The following is a 23,111-nucleotide window of genomic DNA, read 5'->3' on the forward strand; positions in this document are numbered from 1 at the left end:
ATTTAGAAACACATATTGAAAAATCCACAAAATGAACACGCTGTTCAATCCAGAATGGTTGAATGGGAAGTAAGCCTGTTTAATAATGTAGAGAGACTTTTCTTTAATAGGCAGGTGCTACAGTAATGAGTGAAGTCTTAATAAGATGATTAAAAATATATATTTTTCCCACTTTATGCAGCAAATTGCAACATTGATCCAGTACCCTTTTCAGATTATGAATCGGGTGGTACCGTTGAGCATGGTGAATTCGATGTAACATGTAACACTGGATACTCGACAGGTGTGCCCGGCCCGCCTTTCCTAATATGTGATAATGGTACTCTACATTCTGCTCTTCCTATATGTTATGGTAAGAAACTATTACTAACTACCTACTTCACTTTGAAATATATTCCTATTTGTGTTTAGGAGATGCCATATTGCATGCATTAGTTATATTAAAAGTCAAGTCCATCTCAGAAAAAGATATTGATTTGGATCAATTGGGAAAAATCAGACAAGCACAATGCTGAAAATTTCATCAAAATCGGATGTAAAATAAGAAAGTTATGACATTTCAAATTTTCGCTTATTTTTAACAAAATAGTTATATGAATGAGCAAGTTACATCCAAATGAGAGAGTCAATGATGTCACTCACGTACTATTTATTTTGTTCCTTATTGTGTGAAATATACAATATTTCAATTTTTACGAATTTGACGATTAGGACCTCCTTGCCTGACGCTGAAAATGTTAAAATAATGGAATTCCACGTGTTCAGGAGGAATGAAACTTCATTTTACATGACGATGACGAGAAGATAAAAATATTTCATATTTCATATAATAAAATACAAAAGTAATAGTGAGTGAGTGATGTCATCAGTTCCTCATTTGCACACCGACTGAGATGTGGATATAACTGTTTTGTGAGATAAAGCGAAACTTTAAAATGCCATAACTTTCTTATTTTACATCCGATTTTGAAATTTTCAGTGACGATTCTTGACGATTTTTTGTCTTTTTATTCAAATCAAGTTTTTGTTGGGCTGGATTTGTCCTTTAATCCTAAATAGACTGGGCTATTTCGACGCCTAAGAAAGCGGGGGGGCCCACCTTATGATCTCGGCCGTCGATCGCGCGATCGCGACTAAAATTGGCACACGCGTTACCCATGACATTATTTACAAAACTATAACGTCAAATTCTGCAAAGAAAAAAACTAATGTCTCATTAATTATGCTAATTTATGCGTAAAATCACTAGTTTGCTCTAATTAATAAAATAATGTCCCTGAAATGCTAATTTTTGTTTCACATACTCTAGATAGGCATCTGATAAAATTTATTTTTAAAAAATTTCAACATCGCATTTATTTTCTTATGTATTCTATTGTTTTCTAAATTTCTTATGTGTTTCTTTGTTTTCCGACTTTTTATTTTTTATTGTTTTTTCAATGGAAATAGTCAGGGAATTTATTTTGACCATAAAAAAGATCAAATTAATTTATTTAAGCAGTAAAAGGAAAAATATTGATACATTTATGAATGTTGGCTTAAAACACTAGTTGCATTGGATTTGTACACAAATTCACGTTTTTGAGTAATTTTGGGTCTGCATGCACTTACGAAATGTTGCGTAATTTCGGAACCGCGTACGCAGGGATCACAATTTTGGTATCAAAAGTTGCGCGATACTTAAAGGTAAAAGGTCAGTGAGCGACGCGGTCAGAAAATTTTGCGCGGCGGATTTATCGCGAAAAATGTTGAGGGGGGGGGGGGCTGAATCAGCCCCCAGTCTTTTTAGGGTTAAGATTAAAATAGAATTAAATCTTACAAATAATCAAAATATATCCATCTAACTTGATTTTTTTCCTGACAAATTGTCAAAGCATCAAGCTCTTAATATTCTTTGTCGCCTTGCATGGTAACAGATAATATTTAACAATGACCAATAACGCGTGTTTTATCCTCATACATTCGTAATTCCGAAACTTCGTTATTCCGAAGGTTCGTATTTCCGAAGGTTCTTAAGTCCGAAAACGAAATGAGGTTCGTAATTGCGAAGGTTCGTTAGTCCGAAAACAAGTGAGGTTCGTAATTCCGAAGGTTCGTTTACGGATTATCGAACCTTCGGAATAACGCCACAAATGTTCGGATTAACGAACCCTTTTACGTTTTCGGATTAACAAACATCGAGCTATAGGCAATTTACGTGTTTTGGATTTACGAATCTTCGGAATAAAGAACCTTCGGAATTACGAAGTGTAACCGTTTTATCTAGATTCAAAGTTTGGACTTAATTTTCCTAATTATTCTTTTCTATGAATATCCTTAAAGAGAAAATAACTAAATAAAATGAATGTAATTGCTCTTATGTTTCATCTGAAATTCTTCTACCATTTTCCCCACTTTATGCAGCAAATTGCAACATTGATCCAGTACCTTTTTCAGATTATGCATGGGTTAGTAGCGTTCGGCATGGTGTTTTCACTGTAACATGTAACACTGGATACTCAACTGGTTTGTCCTCTCCTAGCGTACATTGTCTTAATGGTACCCTATCTTCTGAACTTCCTACATGCAATGGTAAGAAAATTAAACCAACTTGTAGATCGATGAAAACATGTTCATTGTCACTTGTTTGTTGCCTGTTTAAGATATTAAACTCATTTACTTGTAATTGAATTAAATAACACGGTTACAGTAACATGAGAAGCAATAAATACCTTTTCAAGTTTGTAGTTCAACCGTTAAATTCAATATTCTAATATCATAAACAAGCATAGAATGACTAGATGAATAAATACATCCAATTTGGAAAAGGCATAAGGAGTTTCTTTTTGTATAATTTTGGACAGGAACATAAATATACTAAATAATCGGAAATGAACTACAATAATAATGAACCATATTAAGTATCGCATGATCGGATACTGGTAATCCAAGCACTCATTTATAATTTTGAAAGTCTTTTCCATTTACAAGGAGACATACAATCTCCATCAAAATCACACTTATTACAATTTTGTTAATTAGGCGCAGGACTAGGGAGTGAATGGATAGCACTGGGGAATGGATGTAGCGCTACATGGATTTCACACACTGCTAAAGTTAGACTTTTTGATGTTTTTACTCAAATGCCCTTTTTACACAGGATTTTCTTAACCCCGGACTATCGCTAATCCCGTACTATCCTTAACCCCGTACTATTTTTTTTTTCCTTTTCACACATGCCAAATTGTTATTGCTAACCCCGGATAAGGAATGCTTTCTTTTCACACACGAAACTCGCTAACCCCGGACTAGTGGTTTTTGTCGATCATTCGTAGTACAAGTACTTCACTCGTACACTTTTTACACACGCTACAATTTCCTTTACCCCGTACTATAGGTGGGGCCAAATTGCCATTTAGCCCCACCTATAGTACGGGGTTAAGCTAAGCCCACTTTCGTTTTACACATGCGATCTTAACCCCGTACTATTGCTCTTATAGCACCGCAATTGGTGGGATAACCCTGCTTTTTTTGCAGGGCCAAATAAGGTTAGCCCACTTTGCAAAAATGCTGTGTAAAAAGAAAGTGGGCTAAGCTTAACCCCGTACTATAGGTGGGACTAAATTGCCATTTAGCCCCACCTATAGTACGGGGTTAAGGAAATTATACTAGCACGTATGTTTTTTTAATCCCTTATGTTGTTGTATATCACTTACGTTTTTGCATTTATGTATTGTTAATATGTTTGTACTCTAATTACCCCGAGAGGGGATCGATAGAGTTAATAAAATCTTTGAATCTTATACGGCCAGATTTTCGGTCTAATGGAACAATTATGTTGAACTTGTTATTTGTGACGTCTTAATTTCGTAGTTTAATATTATGAGAGAGAAAGAAAACAATTGACATTGCGCGAATGATCTCCAAACCCCTCTTCATGTACAAAAGCCTGCATCGTCCAGCTAAATTTCACATTTCCACCCAAATTTTCCTCCTTTTTCTATCCATGCAGAAAATTGTGATCTTGAAGCGGTACCGAAATCAAATCAGACAATGAATGTTACCGTCGACCACGATGCTACTGTCATCGTAGAATGTGACTCTGGCTACACTTCTGGGTCGGGCATTTCTACGACAGAACTCACTTGTGTTAATGGGAGTTTCTCCCCTTCACCTCCTACATGTTTCGGTAAGATCCTGCCATTCTTGAATGCATACAAATAATACGCACAATCGAATAATTACACACATCCGGAGGCCGTTTCATAAAGCCGTTCGCAAGTTAAGAGCAACTGGTGATCCTTTCTTGTGGTAAATGATATTCACCGTTAAATATTGTTCGGGGATTATTTAGCGCGTATTATATATGACACTAAGATGAATAAAAACAAGGGAGTTTGGGCCATTTTACTATACTCTGACTTTGCAATAAAGAGCGATATTTCTTTAGGTAATGGTCACTATTGCGTAAAAAACATTAGGCCTTACGAGGTATGATACCTTATAGCAAACCCTGAAAATTTGATACCATAAATGAATAAGAACAAGAAAGTTATGGCCATTTCACTACACTGTTAGAAAAAAATAAAAGAAGTTCCTGCAGCAGAGTTTCGAGAACACCCGTTACCCATGACATTATTTACAAAACTATAACGTCAAATTCTGCAAAGAAAAAAACTAATGTCTCATTAATTATGCTAATTTATGCGTAAAATCACTAGTTTGCTCTAATTAATAAAATAATGTCCCTGAAATGCTAATTTTTGTTTCACATACTCTAGATAGGCATCTGATAAAATTTATTTAAAAAAAATTTCAACATCGCATTTATTTTCTTATGTATTCTATTGTTTTCTAAATTTCTTATGTGTTTCTTTGTTTTCCGACTTTTTATTTTTTATTGTTTTTTCAATGGAAATAGTCAGGGAATTTATTTTGACCATAAAAAAGATCAAATTAATTTATTTAAGCAGTAAAGGAAAAATATTGATACATTTATGAATGTTGGCTTAAAACACTAGTTGCATTGGATTTGTACACAAATTCACGTTTTTGAGTAATTTTGGGTCTGCATGCACTTACGAAATGTTGCGTAATTTCGGAACCGCGTACGCAGGGATCACAATTTTGGTATCAAAAGTTGCGCGATACTTAAAGGTAAAAGGTCAGTGAGCGACGCGGTCAGAAAATTTTGCGCGGCGGATTTATCGCGAAAAATGTTGAGGGGGGGGGGCTGAATCAGCCCCCAGTCTTTTAAGGGTTAAGATTAAAATAGAATTAAATCTTACAAATAATCAAAATATATCCATCTAACTTGATTTTTTTCCTGACAAATTGTCAAAGCATCAAGCTCTTAATATTCTTTGTCGCCTTGCATGGTAACAGATAATATTTAACAATGACCAATAACGCGTGTTTTATCCTCATACATTCGTAATTCCGAAACTTCGTTATTCCGAAGGTTCGTATTTCCGAAGGTTCTTAAGTCCGAAAACGAAATGAGGTTCGTAATTGCGAAGGTTCGTTAGTCCGAAAACAAGTGAGGTTCGTAATTCCGAAGGTTCGTTTACGGATTATCGAACCTTCGGAATAACGCCACAAATGTTCGGATTAACGAACCCTTTTACGTTTTCGGATTAACAAACATCGAGCTATAGGCAATTTACGTGTTTTGGATTTACGAATCTTCGGAATAAAGAACCTTCGGAATTACGAAGTGTAACCGTTTTATCTAGATTCAAAGTTTGGACTTAATTTTCCTAATTATTCTTTTCTATGAATATCCTTAAAGAGAAAATAACTAAATAAAATGAATGTAATTGCTCTTATGTTTCATCTGAAATTCTTCTACCATTTTCCCCACTTTATGCAGCAAATTGCAACATTGATCCAGTACCTTTTTCAGATTATGCATGGGTTAGTAGCGTTCGGCATGGTGTTTTCACTGTAACATGTAACACTGGATACTCAACTGGTTTGTCCTCTCCTAGCGTACATTGTCTTAATGGTACCCTATCTTCTGAACTTCCTACATGCAATGGTAAGAAAATTAAACCAACTTGTAGATCGATGAAAACATGTTCATTGTCACTTGTTTGTTGCCTGTTTAAGATATTAAACTCATTTACTTGTAATTGAATTAAATAACACGGTTACAGTAACATGAGAAGCAATAAATACCTTTTCAAGTTTGTAGTTCAACCGTTAAATTCAATATTCTAATATCATAAACAAGCATAGAATGACTAGATGAATAAATACATCCAATTTGGAAAAGGCATAAGGAGTTTCTTTTTGTATAATTTTGGACAGGAACATAAATATACTAAATAATCGGAAATGAACTACAATAATAATGAACCATATTAAGTATCGCATGATCGGATACTGGTAATCCAAGCACTCATTTATAATTTTGAAAGTCTTTTCCATTTACAAGGAGACATACAATCTCCATCAAAATCACACTTATTACAATTTTGTTAATTAGGCGCAGGACTAGGGAGTGAATGGATAGCACTGGGGAATGGATGTAGCGCTACATGGATTTCACACACTGCTAAAGTTAGACTTTTTGATGTTTTTACTCAAATGCCCTTTTTACACAGGATTTTCTTAACCCCGGACTATCGCTAATCCCGTACTATCCTTAACCCCGTACTATTTTTTTTTCCTTTTCACACATGCCAAATTGTTATTGCTAACCCCGGATAAGGAATGCTTTCTTTTCACACACGAAACTCGCTAACCCCGGACTAGTGGTTTTTGTCGATCATTCGTAGTACAAGTACTTCACTCGTACACTTTTTACACACGCTACAATTTCCTTTACCCCGTACTATAGGTGGGGCCAAATTGCCATTTAGCCCCACCTATAGTACGGGGTTAAGCTAAGCCCACTTTCGTTTTACACATGCGATCTTAACCCCGTACTATTGCTCTTATAGCACCGCAATTGGTGGGATAACCCTGCTTTTTTTTGCAGGGCCAAATAAGGTTAGCCCACTTTGCAAAAATGCTGTGTAAAAAGAAAGTGGGCTAAGCTTAACCCCGTACTATAGGTGGGACTAAATTGCCATTTAGCCCCACCTATAGTACGGGGTTAAGGAAATTATACTAGCACGTATGTTTTTTTAATCCCTTATGTTGTTGTAATCACTTACGTTTTTGCATTTATGTATTGTTAATATGTTTGTACTCTAATTACCCCGAGAGGGGATCGATAGAGTTAATAAAATCTTTGAATCTTATACGGCCAGATTTTCGGTCTAATGGAACAATTATGTTGAACTTGTTATTTGTGACGTCTTAATTTCGTAGTTTAATATTATGAGAGAGAAAGAAAACAATTGACATTGCGCGAATGATCTCCAAACCCCTCTTCATGTACAAAAGCCTGCATCGTCCAGCTAAATTTCACATTTCCACCCAAATTTTCCTCCTTTTTCTATCCATGCAGAAAATTGTGATCTTGAAGCGGTACCGAAATCAAATCAGACAATGAATGTTACCGTCGACCACGATGCTACTGTCATCGTAGAATGTGACTCTGGCTACACTTCTGGGTCGGGCATTTCTACGACAGAACTCACTTGTGTTAATGGGAGTTTCTCCCCTTCACCTCCTACATGTTTCGGTAAGATCCTGCCATTCTTGAATGCATACAAATAATACGCACAATCGAATAATTACACACATCCGGAGGCCGTTTCATAAAGCCGTTCGCAAGTTAAGAGCAACTGGTGATCCTTTCTTGTGGTAAATGATATTCACCGTTAAATATTGTTCGGGGATTATTTAGCGCGTATTATATATGACACTAAGATGAATAAAAACAAGGGAGTTTGGGCCATTTTACTATATTCTGACTTTGCAATAAAGAGCGATATTTCTTTAGGTAATGGTCACTATTGAGTAAAAAACATTAGGCCTTACGAGGTATGATACCTTATAGCAAACCCTGAAAATTTGATACCATAAATGAATAAGAACAAGAAAGTTATGGCCATTTCACTACACTGTTAGAAAAAAATAAAAGAAGTTCCTGCAGCAGAGTCTCGAGAACACCTGTAATCTTACCGAATTGCGTAATAATCATTCTGTAGATTCATAAAACAGGAATATTTCTGCAATTTAACAGAACAGGTCTGTTTAAAAAGGGGAAAACGGTGTTTTATTCAAGGAAATTTGTAAGATTCCATACATCAAATACCAATTTCCTGTAAGATTACGCAATTCGGTAAGATTACAGGTGTTCTCGAGACTCTGCTGCAGGAACTTCTTTTATTTTTTGTATCAGTGTATCTTCCAACTTTACAATAGAGAGCGGTATTTCTTAAGGTAATGCGAAAAAAATAATTGGATAATGAGGGATGATACCATAAACAAACCCTGAAAATATGAGACCAAAATGAATGAAAACAAGGAAGTTATGGCCATTATACTATTTTCTGACTTTTCATTAGAGGGCGCTATTTCTGAAGGCAATGGTCACTGATACATACAAAACTGGTGAACTAGGAGAGATGATATTATAAAGAAACATTGTAATATCAGAGCGAAATGAATGAAAACAAGGAAGTAATGGCCATCTGACTTTGCTATAGGGGGCGCTATTTCCAAAGGTAAACGTAACTGGTGCGTAAAAAAACTGGTGAATTATAAGAAATGATGCCATTAGCAAACACTGATATGACACAAAACTGAATGAAAACAATTAATGGACTTTTTAGAAAAAAATAAAAGAAGTTCCTGCAGCAGAGTCTCGAGAACACCTGTAATCTTACTGAATTGCGTAATAATCATTCTGTAGATTCATAAAACAGGAATATTTCTGCAATTTAACAGAACAGGTCTGTTTAAAAAGGGGAAAACGGTGTTTTATTCAAGGAAATTTGTAAGATTCCATACATCAAATACCAATTTCCTGTAAGATTACGCAATTCGGTAAGATTACAGGTGTTCTCGAGACTCTGCTGCAGGAACTTCTTTTATTTTTTGTAACAGTGTATCTTCCAGCTTTACAATAGAGAGCGGTATTTCTTAAGGTAATGCGAAAAAAATAATTGGATAATGAGGGATGATACCATAAACAAACCCTGAAAATATGAGACTAAGATGAATAAGACGTATTCGAACGAAGACTATTTCGGATTTGAATTAAGGGCACAAAGATGTCATTTTGAAGGGCAGCATAATTATAGGGCAACTCTTTGCCTATCTAAAGCCATTTGGTAGAAGTCTGTAGCATACAACAACAGAGATATGACACCTAGAGAGATCCTTGTGATTTGATTGGTTGTTTGATATCGTTCATTCAGCCAATTTGCAATGACGTCATCAACCGTACCATTTTGGATCCATTCATCGTGCAATTTTGGATCCACACGATTTTGTCGATTGCACGCGCGCACCGAGACTGCTGTAGCTGCAGGCACCAGCAGTGCTCATGTTGTAATGAGGTTACAATCAACAGACCGAGCTCGAAGTACATGAGCATGTTTTGCATCGAAATTCATAAATTTCATATGAAATAAAAAAGTCTATTTTCAGGTTTCATACAAACCAAATAATGATCTTTTTTTCATTCGTGCAATGGACAGAATACTTTATTCGGTGAAACAAGCCTCGCTGAATGAATCATTTCATCTTTCACCTTGATGAAGCATTCTCTCCATGGCGCTTATAAACATTAAGTATAATAAAGAATGGTATGCAAATGGCCTTGACATGGACGAATTGGTGCCTGCACGGTCGTGCATGAGTGATTTTGGAAAATGAAATTAAAGGTGCATAACAACTGGTCATGGACAACATGTGTACCAAATTTGGGAGAATTTAGAGAAGGTACGGAGCCTGGGCAGCTAGGGCTCACAAGAACCACGTGTTAAATGAATGAGATTTTGTGGAAGAAGAAGCTGACAGAAGAAGACTATCACTCCAATCGTATGAGAACAATGTGCAGGCATTTATACTTGTGATTTAATAGAGGGCAAGGAACAGAATGAGAAAGAGAGAAAACACTAGATGATATAGATTTTCAAAATATTAGAAGGTGCTATTTCTTAAAGTAATGGTCACTGATGCGTAAAAGAATTCTGATTATGAGGGATGATACCATAACCAAATCCAGAAAATATGAGACCAAAATGAATGAAAACAAGGAAGTTATGGCCATTATACTATTTTCTGACTTTTCATTAGAGGGCGCTATTTCTGAAGGCAATGGTCACTGATACATACAAAACTGGTGAACTAGGAGAGATGATATTATAAAGAAACCTTGTAATATCAGAGCGAAATGAATGAAAACAAGGAAGTAATGGCCATCTGACTTTGCTATAGGGGGCGCTATTTCCAAAGGTAAACGTAACTGGTGCGTAAAAAAACTGGTGAATTATAAGAAATGATGCCATTAGCAAAAACTGATATGACACAAAACTGAATGAAAACAATTAATGGACTTTTTAGAAAAAAATAAAAGAAGTTCCTGCAGCAGAGTCTCGAGAACACCTGTAATCTTACCGAATTGCGTAATAATCATTCTGTAAATTCATAAAACAGGAATATTTCTGCAATTTAACAGAACAGGTCTGTTTAAAAAGGGGAAAAGGGTGTTTTATTCAAAGAAATTTGTAAGATTCCATACATCAAATACCAATTTCCTGTAAGATTACGCAATTCGGTAAGATTACAGGTGTTCTCGAGACTCTGCTGCAGGAACTTCTTTTATTTTTTGTAACAGTGTATCTTCCAGCTTTACAATAGAGAGCGGTATTTCTTAAGGTAATGCGAAAAAAATAATTGGATAATGAGGGATGATACCATAAACAAACCCTGAAAATATGAGACTAAGATGAATAAGACGTATTCGAACGAAGACTATTTCGGATTTGAATTAAGGGCACAAAGATGTCATTTTGAAGGGCAGCATAATTATAGGGCAACTCTTTGCCTATCTAAAGCCATTTGGTAGAAGTCTGTAGCATACAACAACAGAGATATGACACCTAGAGAGATCCTTGTGATTTGATTGGTTGTTTGATATCGTTCATTCAGCCAATTTGCAATGACGTCATCAACCGTACCATTTTGGATCCATTCATCGTGCAATTTTGGATCCACACGATTTTGTCGATTGCACGCGCGCACCGAGACTGCTGTAGCTGCAGGCACCAGCAGTGCTCATGTTGTAATGAGGTTACAATCAACAGACCGAGCTCGAAGTACATGAGCATGTTTTGCATCGAAATTCATAAATTTCATATGAAATAAAAAAGTCTATTTTCAGGTTTCATACAAACCAAATAATGATCTTTTTTTCATTCGTGCAATGGACAGAATACTTTATTCGGTGAAACAAGCCTCGCTGAATGAATCATTTCATCTTTCACCTTGATGAAGCATTCTCTCCATGGCGCTTATAAACATTAAGTATAATAAAGAATGGTATGCTAATGGCCTTGACATGGACGAAATGGTGCCTGCACGGTCGTGCATGAGTGATTTTGGAAAATGAAATTAAAGGTGCATAACAACTGGTCATGGACAACATGTGTACCAAATTTGGGAGAATTTAGAGAAGGTACGGAGCCTGGGCAGGGCTCACAAGAACCACGTGTTAAATGAATGAGATTTTGTGGAAGAAGAAGCTGACAGAAGAAGACTATCACTCCAATCGTATGAGAACAATGTGCAGGCATTTATACTTGTGATTTAATAGAGGGCAAGGAACAGAATGAGAAAGAGAGAAAACACTAGATGATATAGATTTTCAAAATATTAGAAGGTGCTATTTCTTAAAGTAATGGTCACTGATGCGTAAAAGAATTCTGATTATGAGGGATGATACCATAACCAAATCCAGAAAATATGAGACCAAAATGAATGAAAACAAGGAAGTTATGGCCATTATACTATTTTCTGACTTTTCATTAGAGGGCGCTATTTCTGAAGGCAATGGTCACTGATACATACAAAACTGGTGAACTAGGAGAGATGATATTATAAAGAAACCTTGTAATATCAGAGCGAAATGAATGAAAACAAGGAAGTAATGGCCATCTGACTTTGCTATAGGGGGCGCTATTTCCAAAGGTAAACGTAACTGGTGCGTAAAAAAACTGGTGAATTATAAGAAATGATGCCATTAGCAAACACTGATATGACACAAAACTGAATGAAAACAATTAATGGACTTTTTAGAAAAAAATAAAAGAAGTTCCTGCAGCAGAGTCTCGAGAACACCTGTAATCTTACCGAATTGCGTAATAATCATTCTGTAGATTCATAAAACAGGAATATTTCTGCAATTTAACAGAACAGGTCTGTTTAAAAAGGGGAAAACGGTGTTTTATTCAAGGAAATTTGTAAGATTCCATACATCAAATACCAATTTCCTGTAAGATTACGCAATTCGGTAAGATTACAGGTGTTCTCGAGACTCTGCTGCAGGAACTTCTTTTATTTTTTGTAACAGTGTATCTTCCAGCTTTACAATAGAGAGCGGTATTTCTTAAGGTAATGCGAAAAAAATAATTGGATAATGAGGGATGATACCATAAACAAACCCTGAAAATATGAGACTAAGATGAATAAGACGTATTCGAACGAAGACTATTTCGGATTTGAATTAAGGGCACAAAGATGTCATTTTGAAGGGCAGCATAATTATAGGGCAACTCTTTGCCTATCTAAAGCCATTTGGTAGAAGTCTGTAGCATACAACAACAGAGATATGACACCTAGAGAGATCCTTGTGATTTGATTGGTTGTTTGATATCGTTCATTCAGCCAATTTGCAATGACGTCATCAACCGTACCATTTTGGATCCATTCATCGTGCAATTTTGGATCCACACGATTTTGTCGATTGCACGCGCGCACCGAGACTGCTGTAGCTGCAGGCACCAGCAGTGCTCATGTTGTAATGAGGTTACAATCAACAGACCGAGCTCGAAGTACATGAGCATGTTTTGCATCGAAATTCATAAATTTCATATGAAATAAAAAAGTCTATTTTCAGGTTTCATACAAACCAAATAATGATCTTTTTTTCATTCGTGCAATGGACAGAATACTTTATTCGGTGAAACAAGCCTCGCTGAATGAATCATTTCATCTTTCACCTTGATGAAGCATTCTCTCCATGGCGCTTATAAACATTAAGTATAATAAAGAATGGTATGCAAATGGCCTTGACATGGACGAATTGGTGCCTGCACGGTCGTGCATGAGTGATTTTGGAAAATGAAATTAAAGGTGCATAACAACTGGTCATGGACAACATGTGTACCAAATTTGGGAGAATTTAGAGAAGGTACGGAGCCTGGGCAGCTAGGGCTCACAAGAACCACGTGTTAAATGAATGGGATTTTGTGGAAGAAGAAGCTGACAGAAGAAGACTATCACTCCAATCGTATGAGAACAATGTGCAGGCATTTATACTTGTGATTTAATAGAGGGCAAGGAACAGAATGAGAAAGAGAGAAAACACTAGATGATATAGATTTTCAAAATATTAGAAGGTGCTATTTCTTAAAGTAATGGTCACTGATGCGTAAAAGAATTCTGATTATGAGGGATGATACCATAACCAAATCCAGAAAATATGAGACCAAAATGAATGAAAACAAGGAAGTTATGGCCATTATACTATTTTCTGACTTTTCATTAGAGGGCGCTATTTCTGAAGGCAATGGTCACTGATACATACAAAACTGGTGAACTAGGAGAGATGATATTATAAAGAAACCTTGTAATATCAGAGCGAAATGAATGAAAACAAGGAAGTAATGGCCATCTGACTTTGCTATAGGGGGCGCTATTTCCAAAGGTAAACGTAACTGGTGCGTAAAAAAACTGGTGAATTATAAGAAATGATGCCATTAGCAAACACTGATATGACACAAAATTGAATGAAAACAATTAATGGACTTTTTAGTATATTCCGACTATGCAATGGAGGAGGGCGCTATTTTAAAAAGCAATGGTAACTGATCAAAAACAAAAACCCAGTTAATTACTCAGGATTATTCAATAGGCAAACTGAAAATAGAAGACCGAAATGAATGAAAATAAGTACGTTATGGCCACTTTATCATTTTCTGACTTTTCAATAGAGGGAGCTATTCCTAATATAATGGACACTGATGCGTAAAAAAAAACTGGTGAACTATGAGGGATGATACCATAACCGATAACTGTAAATATTACACCAAAATAAATGAAAATAAATAAGTTATGGACATATTAGTTGTTTCCAACTTTGCAATAGAGGGAGCTATTTCTAAAAGTAATTTTCCCCGATGCGAAGAAATAATTAGATTATGGGGAATAATAACATAAACAAACCCTGAAATATGAGACCAAGATGAATTGAAACAAGGAAGTTATGGCCATTTTACTTTTTTCTGACTTTGCATTAGAGGGCGCCTTTTCTAAAGGTAATGGCCACTAATGCGTAAAAGCATTTGGATAAATGAGGGATTATACCATTATAGACAAACACTGAAAATATGAGACTTAAATAAATGAAAACAAGGAACCTATGGTCATTTTTCTCTTTCCTGACTTTGTAATAGATGACGATATTTCTAAAGGTAATAATCACTACTGTATAACGAAAAAAAATCTACTCATTTGAATTAAGTTTCGATAATATAAGCAAACCCTGAAATTATGAGACCGAAATGAATAAAAACACAAGGAAGTTTTGGCCATTTGACTATTTTCAGACTTTGCTATAAAGGTCGCTATGTCCAAACGTAAACAGGGGGTAAAGGTCACTGGTGCTTAAAAACCTGCGAATTATGGGGGATGATTCGAGCAGCAAACCCTGAAAATATAAGACCGAAATAAATGAAAATAAGGACATTAGGACCATTTTCTTACTTTTCAATAGAGCTCGCTATTTCTTATAAATAATGGTCACTGACGCGTAAAAAAAATAAATTATGAGGAATAATACTATAAGCAAACACTGAAAGTATGAGACCAAAATAAATGTTAACAAAGAAGTTATGCTCATTTTAATATGTGACTCGTCATACCGAAATGAGAGACAAGTCGGAATTTTTCAAATCCAACTTTTTTGTGATTATTATTCCCCGTTTCTTTACCTTTAATTTTATATATCACTCGACCCTTAGGAGTAAATATTAGTGGAGATATTAGCCTTAAAATGGAGGAAGAATTGGGCTCTTGAAAATAAAAATCAAGAGAAAAACGCCTTCGAAGTTTGACTTCCGTTTTGGCCCTGCTCCATGAAAAAATATATTTTGCCACCGCCGAGCTAACCGAAAGGCCCTAGTTACCGCATGACAAAAAAGGCGAAACGATTAATCAATGAGGAGTCTGCATTGAGAACAATAGTCAACTTGCAAGTCACGCGCGACTGCAAGACGAAACAACGTTCCACTTCAATCAATTATCTTCTACGTACACATCATTGGTTAAACCTGGGTTTTATAATAATCTTCGATAAAGAAAAAAAGAATGCCATGATCTCCCTTATTAATGAAATAAAAGGCGGGGTTAAAAGGTTGGACCTAAAACCATGGAGGAGGGATTGTGCCATCGGCTTGTTTGAATGTCGATGGCGTTTACTCTTACCCGGACTCGTGACATGGAGTCTATCAAGCGAGTCATTGTGACCTGAACTCTAACCGCATGTTCTAAAAAAAATCATCCCTTGTAAAATGGTAAGATGGCCTTCAAAATAATTCGTACCTCACCTTTACTTATGTGCTCATGTTTTATTAATATTTAAGTTAGATTGAGACAGTGTAGGTAAAAACACGAATAATTTGTTCAATAAATGGGTTCAATATCGTACCCATCATGGGGGGGGGGTATACAGCATTGAAATGATTCAAAATTAGAACAAAATGCAGAAAGGTATAATGAAAATAAAGGTTAAAGTGATTCTAAAAGTGATGCAGAGAAAAAAACCTTGACATAAACGTCTTAATTCTACAACAAAAAGAGCGAGTCCCATCATAATTTCCAACAGAGGATTGATTAGGGAAGATAGCTTTTACTTTTTTAAACAAACAAGTGCACACCAAGTTACAAATAATGCGTAAAGGATTTCCATGTATCTGAATGCAGGATATAAGAGCAAAAATGTCGTAGCCGCGGGGATCGGCGCCTGACCGCGCTCTCCATATATAGCCAGACACAGCTCGGCCATGGCACCTCCAACATGAATGCTGATTCGGATCGATATCAAGTGCAACAAATATTTTATTCTAACACAGTAACAGATAAAGAATGAGACCATGCAAAAGCCTTTGTAAGATTGAATGATTTATTTTGGAGGAGAGAGACCCCCTAAAAGAGAGAGAAAAAAACATAATAATAATAATAATAAATAGATTTAAGATAAATAATAAAATCACCAAGTTCCATTTTAAACCTTAAAACTAGCCGCCATTTTAACTTTTCCGTTTCCATTTCTCCTTTCCCCTTTCCTCTCTTTCTTTCCCTTTCCTCTTTTTGCTCCCTTTCTTAATTCCGCCCCCCCCCCTTTTTAAATATATCATGGCGATGAAATCAGCAAGGGCAGCCCGCCCCCCTGCCTGTTACACCACTGATATTATTTTACAAGAAGAAAATTGAAATTTTAGAGAAAGGACAACAAAATCAATAAAAGCTGTGTCATATTTTTTTCTCATGTTATCACTGTATAGAACCGATCACCTTGCTCTTGTCTTTGTTTTCGCTAATTCCTTCCTATCCCTCTCTCCCTTGTTTTCGCTAATTCCTTCCCATCCCTCTCTCCCTTGTTTGCGTTAATTCCTCCCCCCCCCCCCTGTTTTCGCTAATTCCTTCCCATCGACAACGGTCGATCCGGCGGCCGGTCGCCCAGCGCCGGCGCGGTCTGTTTATACTGTAAAGGTGATTACGGTACCAACCAATTGTGCTTTCGTATTAAAGGTCAAGTCCACCTCAGAAAAATGTTGATTTGAATCAGTAGAGAAAAATCAGACAAGCACATGCAATGCTGAAAATTTCATCAAAATCGGATGAAAAATAAGAAAGTTATGGCACTTCAAAGTTTTGCTTATTTTCAACAAAATAGTTATATGAACGAGCCAGTTACATCCAAATGAGAGAGTTGATGATGTCACTCACTCACTATTTCTTTTGTTTTTTATTGTTTGAATTATACAATATTTCAATTTTTACGAATTTGACGATTAGGACCTCGTTGCCTGAAGCACAAAATGTTGAAATAATGTAATTTCACGTGTTCAGGGAGGAATAAAACTTCATTTCACATGACAATGACGAGAAAATAACAATATTTCATATTTCATATAATAAAATACAAAAAAAATAGTGAGTGATGTCATCAACTCTCTCATTTGGATGTAACTGGCTCGTTCATATAACTATTTTGTTGAAAATAAGCGAAAGTTTAAAATGCCATCACTTTCTTATTTTATATCTGATTTTGATGAAATTTTCAGTGTTATGCTTGTTGAATTTTTCTCTTTTTATTCAAATCAAGTTTTTGTTGGGGTGGACTTGTCCTTTAACAAATGATCGTTAGCCTTTGTGTTACGGATCCTGGCCGCCCAAACTACGGGTTGTGAGCTTGGGTTAATAATGATAATTACTTCTTGTTAAGAGCTTTTTCAAAAGTTACAAAGCGCTGATCTCCTTTGATCCTTCTACAGAAACAATTCACAGTTCTTGTGCTTGGCTTTCATTTCGCCATTATTACGTTATCACCAATTAATCTTCACCAATCTTCCCGGCCAATTAACCTTATAGGCTAACTAAGATTTCGCCGGTTTGACGGTTAGTAACTCTTTTGATAAAATAAAATATTATAAGGCACACATTAAAATCTCTTTAAAGCACGGGCGGGAATGAAAGGGAAGGGGGAGTCTATGTTTTTATTTCTCTGCCGCAGCCTATTGCTTTTGATCTTATGTAGATTCAAAATTATAATCACAAGCCCTTTGAAGCACTTTACTTCAGGGGCGGTGGAGCGAATTTGAAGGGAGGGGGGGGGGCACTAGGAAAAATGGCACCTTCTCGTTAAAAGGGCACTAAAACTTTTTTTTTTAAAGAAAGGCATCTACAGTAGTGTGGTCACTGTGGTGAGCGACTTTGTTTTGAATTGGCTGTAGTATCGAAGCTGCGAGCGAGCAAACATCAACTTTTTTTTCTAACTAAATCCAATTTGTGTTAGATTTTGACATAAATATAATAGGCCTATTCAGAATAATGTCATATCTCTCTTTCCTTCTCTTATATTTTTTTCTTTTTTCTTGCTTGTGATTTTTTTTTTTTTTTGGGGGGGGGGGGAGAATCCCCCCATCTGTACTCATCTACCCACTCACCTGACTCATGAAACTTATTAATGCACGTATGATTATTCTTTTTTCCCACAGAATATTGCTTTATTTCTTGTTTAAAAGGGGCACTCGTTATACACCGTGACAAAACTTGTCCTTCCCAGGTGAAAGAGGCCCAACGTGTTGGTAAGGGGCACTTTATTTGGGTAAAAGGGGCACTGATAAGAGAAAGGTCACCTATATCAGAAAGCAAAGGGGTCCCTTCGAACGTAATAAAAACGGGGTGTGAAATGGGCTGCACGTCAGAACACGTTCGTGATGGCATTTGGGGGTAGAAATTGGCATACGAAAAATGTCACTTGCTTACACACACAAAAGAGAAGATGCCGAGTCACATATGTTCACATATGTTCCGACCCTGCAGTAGAGGGTGCTATTTATAGAGGCAATGGTCAATGATGCGCAAAATGCTGTTGAATTTTGAAAAATTGATGCCATAACTAAACTCTTGAATCATGAGACCAAAAATGAATGAAAACAAGGAAGTTTTGACCATTTTATAATTTTTCAATAAATATGACGTTTTTTAACTTAGACTATTTTCGATTTCAATCTAGGGGGCATTGTGGCGTGTGCCTGTAATCCAAGGTATGTGGGGGAAGTTACAAATTGATGCAGAGGTTCGAATATTGGTAATGTATTTCGGATGGTGACGTTAAAGGTCGGTCCCAGACTTAAATAATCATATATGATTGATACACGTCTGACAAAACTCAAATACACACACTTTAGGGTGTGAAGATGGCAGGTAATGCGTCGCAGATGAAAGAACAACTCTTAAAACATTCTACAGCTATTTGTTAGAAGACTGTAGCATGCAGAATAAGATTTTAAAAAATTGTATGCAAATGGACTTGAAATTAACAAAATGGCGCCTTCACGGTCATGCATTAGTGATTTTGGAAAATGAAGTAGAAGGTGCACCACAATGGATCATGGACAACATTAGATAAGGGACGGAGCCTGGGCAGGGCTCACAAGAACCACGTTTTGTGGAAGAAGAAAACCACGGAATAGGACTACGGAACAACAACGAGGCATTGTCGCCTTGGGGCGTCAATGCAATGAAGATTCCAGCTCTAGTGAACAACAAAGCGACTTGGAAAAAGGAAAATTGGAGAAATTGCGCAGGTGACGGAGAATGGAACGAACGCGAACCTCTGTCGTATCTACAGTCAACTCACATTTTCCACACTTATAAGGCCAAAAAATGAAAAAAAAGGCCACGACAGAGTCTCTTCACTCACTCAACAACTTCGATATACTTACAAACAACTATAAGTACTTACAAACAAGTATAATAATATGTCCGAACTAAATAACGTATGTATCCAAACGGGATCCGAATCAACTCATGAGTAGCAGCAGATGATAAATGCACCGACGAGAAAATGAATTTTACGTGTGGGATGGAAACTTGATCCCTCTCGTTCTTTTTGAATTTCGATCAGATTATTCTGACGAACTAAAGTCAGGGATTCTTCAAATAAAAAAAGTGTACGATAAAAATTATTTTCTCATTACGACTAACACTTGGTTGAATCAAATATTTGAAATTAAAATAAGATATGAAACTAAAAGATCAACCAGTCAGTTGGCACGTGCAGCACTTGTTTACAAGCTAGCTAGGTGGTAGATCTTTTAGTTTTACATCCTAATCTCAAATAATCTCAAATATTTGATTTAACAAAGTGTTAGTCATAATGAAAAAAGCTACTCGTACATTTAATTTCATATGAAAAAAATCACTGAATTCACTTCGTCAGAATAATGATATAGAAATTCAAACAAAACTAACGATCAAGTTTCCTTCCGACACGTGAAGTTAATTTTTTCGTTGGTGTATTTATCGTCTGTTGCTACTCACGAGTTGATTTGGATACAAACATTATTTGGTTCGGACATATTATTTTACTTGTTATTAAATATATGCATTTTTAAAATTATTTTTGAATTTGTAGTGAAGAGACTCTGTCGTGGACTTTTTTATTTTATTTTTTTTTAGCTTTGCCTAAGTTTGGGTGGTGCACCGTGCATGTTCAAATGAACGTCAGATAGCAAGATACGACAGGGGGTTCGCGTTCGTTCCACTCTCCATTACCTGGCGCAATTCCCCTAATTTTTCATCTTCGATGTCACTTTATTTCTCTAGAGCAAGAATCGTTATCAGCAATATCTTATTCTTCTTCTTCTTCAACAACAACAACAAAAACATTTGTTTCGAAATCCAAATCTAGGTTTAACTTCTGTTTTTTCTTCCATTTCATGATTGAACTTCTCAGTGACATTGTGGATAAATCGCTCGTTCACTAGCATTCGCAATAAGTTTTGCACGCAAGTGGAGCTTGCTATGGGAGAGCGAATCACATATCTGGTACCATCATACACGTCATCATATTCGAGTCAATTCAAAGACCGATGCAAGGCGTCTTTCGGAGAGGCATCTTGATGCTTTTTAATTGGCGATTTCCACCTTACGTATTATTTTCGTTACTTTCAAATGACCTAATAATAATCTCCACATCATTACCTTTCCATTGGTATATAACAAAGCCATATGTTTTCTAATCGATATATTTCTCCTTAAAAAAAATGGCTTAGTTAAACTTTCGTGAATTTAGACCACACTCTTTCATGGAGTGAAAGTTTTTCACTCATTCATCAATTTATGATTCTTATTCTCTTTCAAAAAGTTGACAAAAATAATTGAGCTTTGAAATTGGTAAAAATATAACAAACTTTATGTTTTAAAAGATTTTAAGGTGGCATTAAATAATGCCACCTTAAAATTCGGATGTTTAGATGTTTTAATGAACCTTAGCAGTAATCTCCCTGGATGAATCAGAATCTGTGTCATTTTATATTAGCCCCATCATGTTAGCACAAAAGTGGGCCAAACTTAGAATGAATTGGAACATGTTTTTTTCACCACAATGCATTTCTGTAAGGTCTCTATAGTACAACATTCTAAAAGTCCAAAACTATCCAAATAGGTTAAAGGTATCTAATTTGCATCAATACGAGATGGCTGCCAAAAATTAATTGATCTGCCTTATCCTTACCTTTTTTTGTATTTTTTGCACAGACAATGGAAATTTTTTCAATGAATACGTATTTCACTATGATTTGGAGATTAGAAATCGATTGCAATCGTTTTCCGGACTGTCCGGTTAGTATTTTCCGAAACATAAAATATTGAATAGCTTCTCAAAATCCAACAAACCCTCACAAGCACTTTTCAAAATTGAATGCAAAATAAATTTTTCGAGAGCTTAAAACCATAAGTAGCAAACAAGGTTCGAAACTCTGGGTTCAGCGGAGCTTAAAGGAGCATGAGCACATTGCGCATTCCCGAATCCTAGGATTACGTGTCTGCCCCGGGCGGGGGGGGGGGGGAGTGCACTTACGTTGACGAGTGGATACCATGCGCGGCCCCCCCCCCAAAAAAAAAAAAAACAAAGGGAAATCCTTTTTCAAGACAGGGCACGTTACGTTCGTAACGTAATAAGGGTGCCAAAAACACTAAAATAATCAATAAGGTCATCTATTTCGCTAAGAAAATTGTAACAAAAAAAAAGGATGTACTTTTTGCCTAAACAGTCAACACTATAGGTGCTTAGAGTCCGACGTGCGCGAGGTGTGGGAGGTGGGCCGTACTAATTCCAATGATGTAGGTAAAGGTAAAACCAACGTCCGTGACCGTCCAATTAAAACATCGCTGTACTTGTTTAGGGGTTCATTTCAGGGAATACTTGCCAAAGGGTATCGTTTTGTCTCCAATACTTGTTAAGGGTAGGGTTTCAAACGCCAATACTTTTTAAGAGTAGGGTTTTACACGCCAACAATTGTTAATGGTAGGGTTTTACACGCCAATACTTGTTAAGGGTAGGGTTTCACACGCCAATACTTGTTAAAGGAATGGTCTAGGCTTAAAATGTTTATATCTAAATAAATAGAGTAAAATTCACAGAGTAAAATGCTGAAATTTCATCAAAATTGGATAACAAATAACAAATTTATTGAATTTTAAAGTTGATCAATATTGAGTAAAAACAGTTATTTTTACATCATCATGAATATTCATTGGGTCGGCTGATGATGTCATATCCTTACTTTCCTTTTTCTTATGTTATAACATGAAAACATAAATGTTTTATTTTTCATACATGTGTAAATGATGTGTCCCCATTATGATTAAATAAGTTGCGGCAGTAAATAACTAATGCCCTTTATCAGTTGTCAATCCAATTGTTCTAGTTCTTAGTAGAAAATTTTTGAATAAAGCTAATTTCATATAATACAATACAAAATAACAAGTAGGGATATGACATCATCAGCCCACCTAATGAATATTCATAAAACATGCCTAGAACTTTTTTACCGGGATATAAAATTCAATAACTTTGTTATTTGTTGTCCGATTTTCATCAAATTTTGAGCATTTTTCTTGGTGAATTTCACTCTCTTTATTGATATATAAATATCATCAGCCTGGGCCATGCCTTTAAGGGGTACATTTTCAGAATGTGGAAAATACTTTTTTAGGGTGCTTTTCGAGACCCCATGGTCGCACATGGTATCTACTCGTCAATGGAAGTCCCCCCCCCCCCTTCCCCGTGGTGTGTCTCATGATACCAGCGCGATGCACGATGGGGACATTAATAGCTGAAAACGAAAAATATCATGATTTTTTTGTAATTATGACCAGGGTAAATATCACGATTAAAGTGAGCGCCGACATTTCAACGCATTGTTTCATTC

General features: G+C 36.1%; 1 protein-coding gene across 1 annotated transcript in view; it reads left to right on the top strand.

Moving 5' to 3' along the window:
* The first annotated feature begins 211 nt into the window (after positions 1-211).
* The window catches only part of LOC121421302 (fibrillin-2-like), a 75,046-nt gene continuing 52,146 nt past the window's right edge, over positions 212-23,111 (top strand). Inside the window, exons 1-3 of the mRNA XM_041615978.1 lie at positions 212-352; positions 3,992-4,168; positions 7,439-7,615. Of these exons, the coding sequence (XP_041471912.1) occupies positions 4,033-4,168; positions 7,439-7,615 (313 nt within the window). The 5' untranslated portion in view covers positions 212-352; positions 3,992-4,032. The remainder of the gene's footprint in view (positions 353-3,991; positions 4,169-7,438; positions 7,616-23,111) is intronic.

This window comes from Lytechinus variegatus, chromosome 9, assembly GCF_018143015.1.
Source record: "Lytechinus variegatus isolate NC3 chromosome 9, Lvar_3.0, whole genome shotgun sequence".
In the NCBI taxonomy this organism is placed as follows: Eukaryota; Metazoa; Echinodermata; class Echinoidea; order Temnopleuroida; family Toxopneustidae; genus Lytechinus; species Lytechinus variegatus.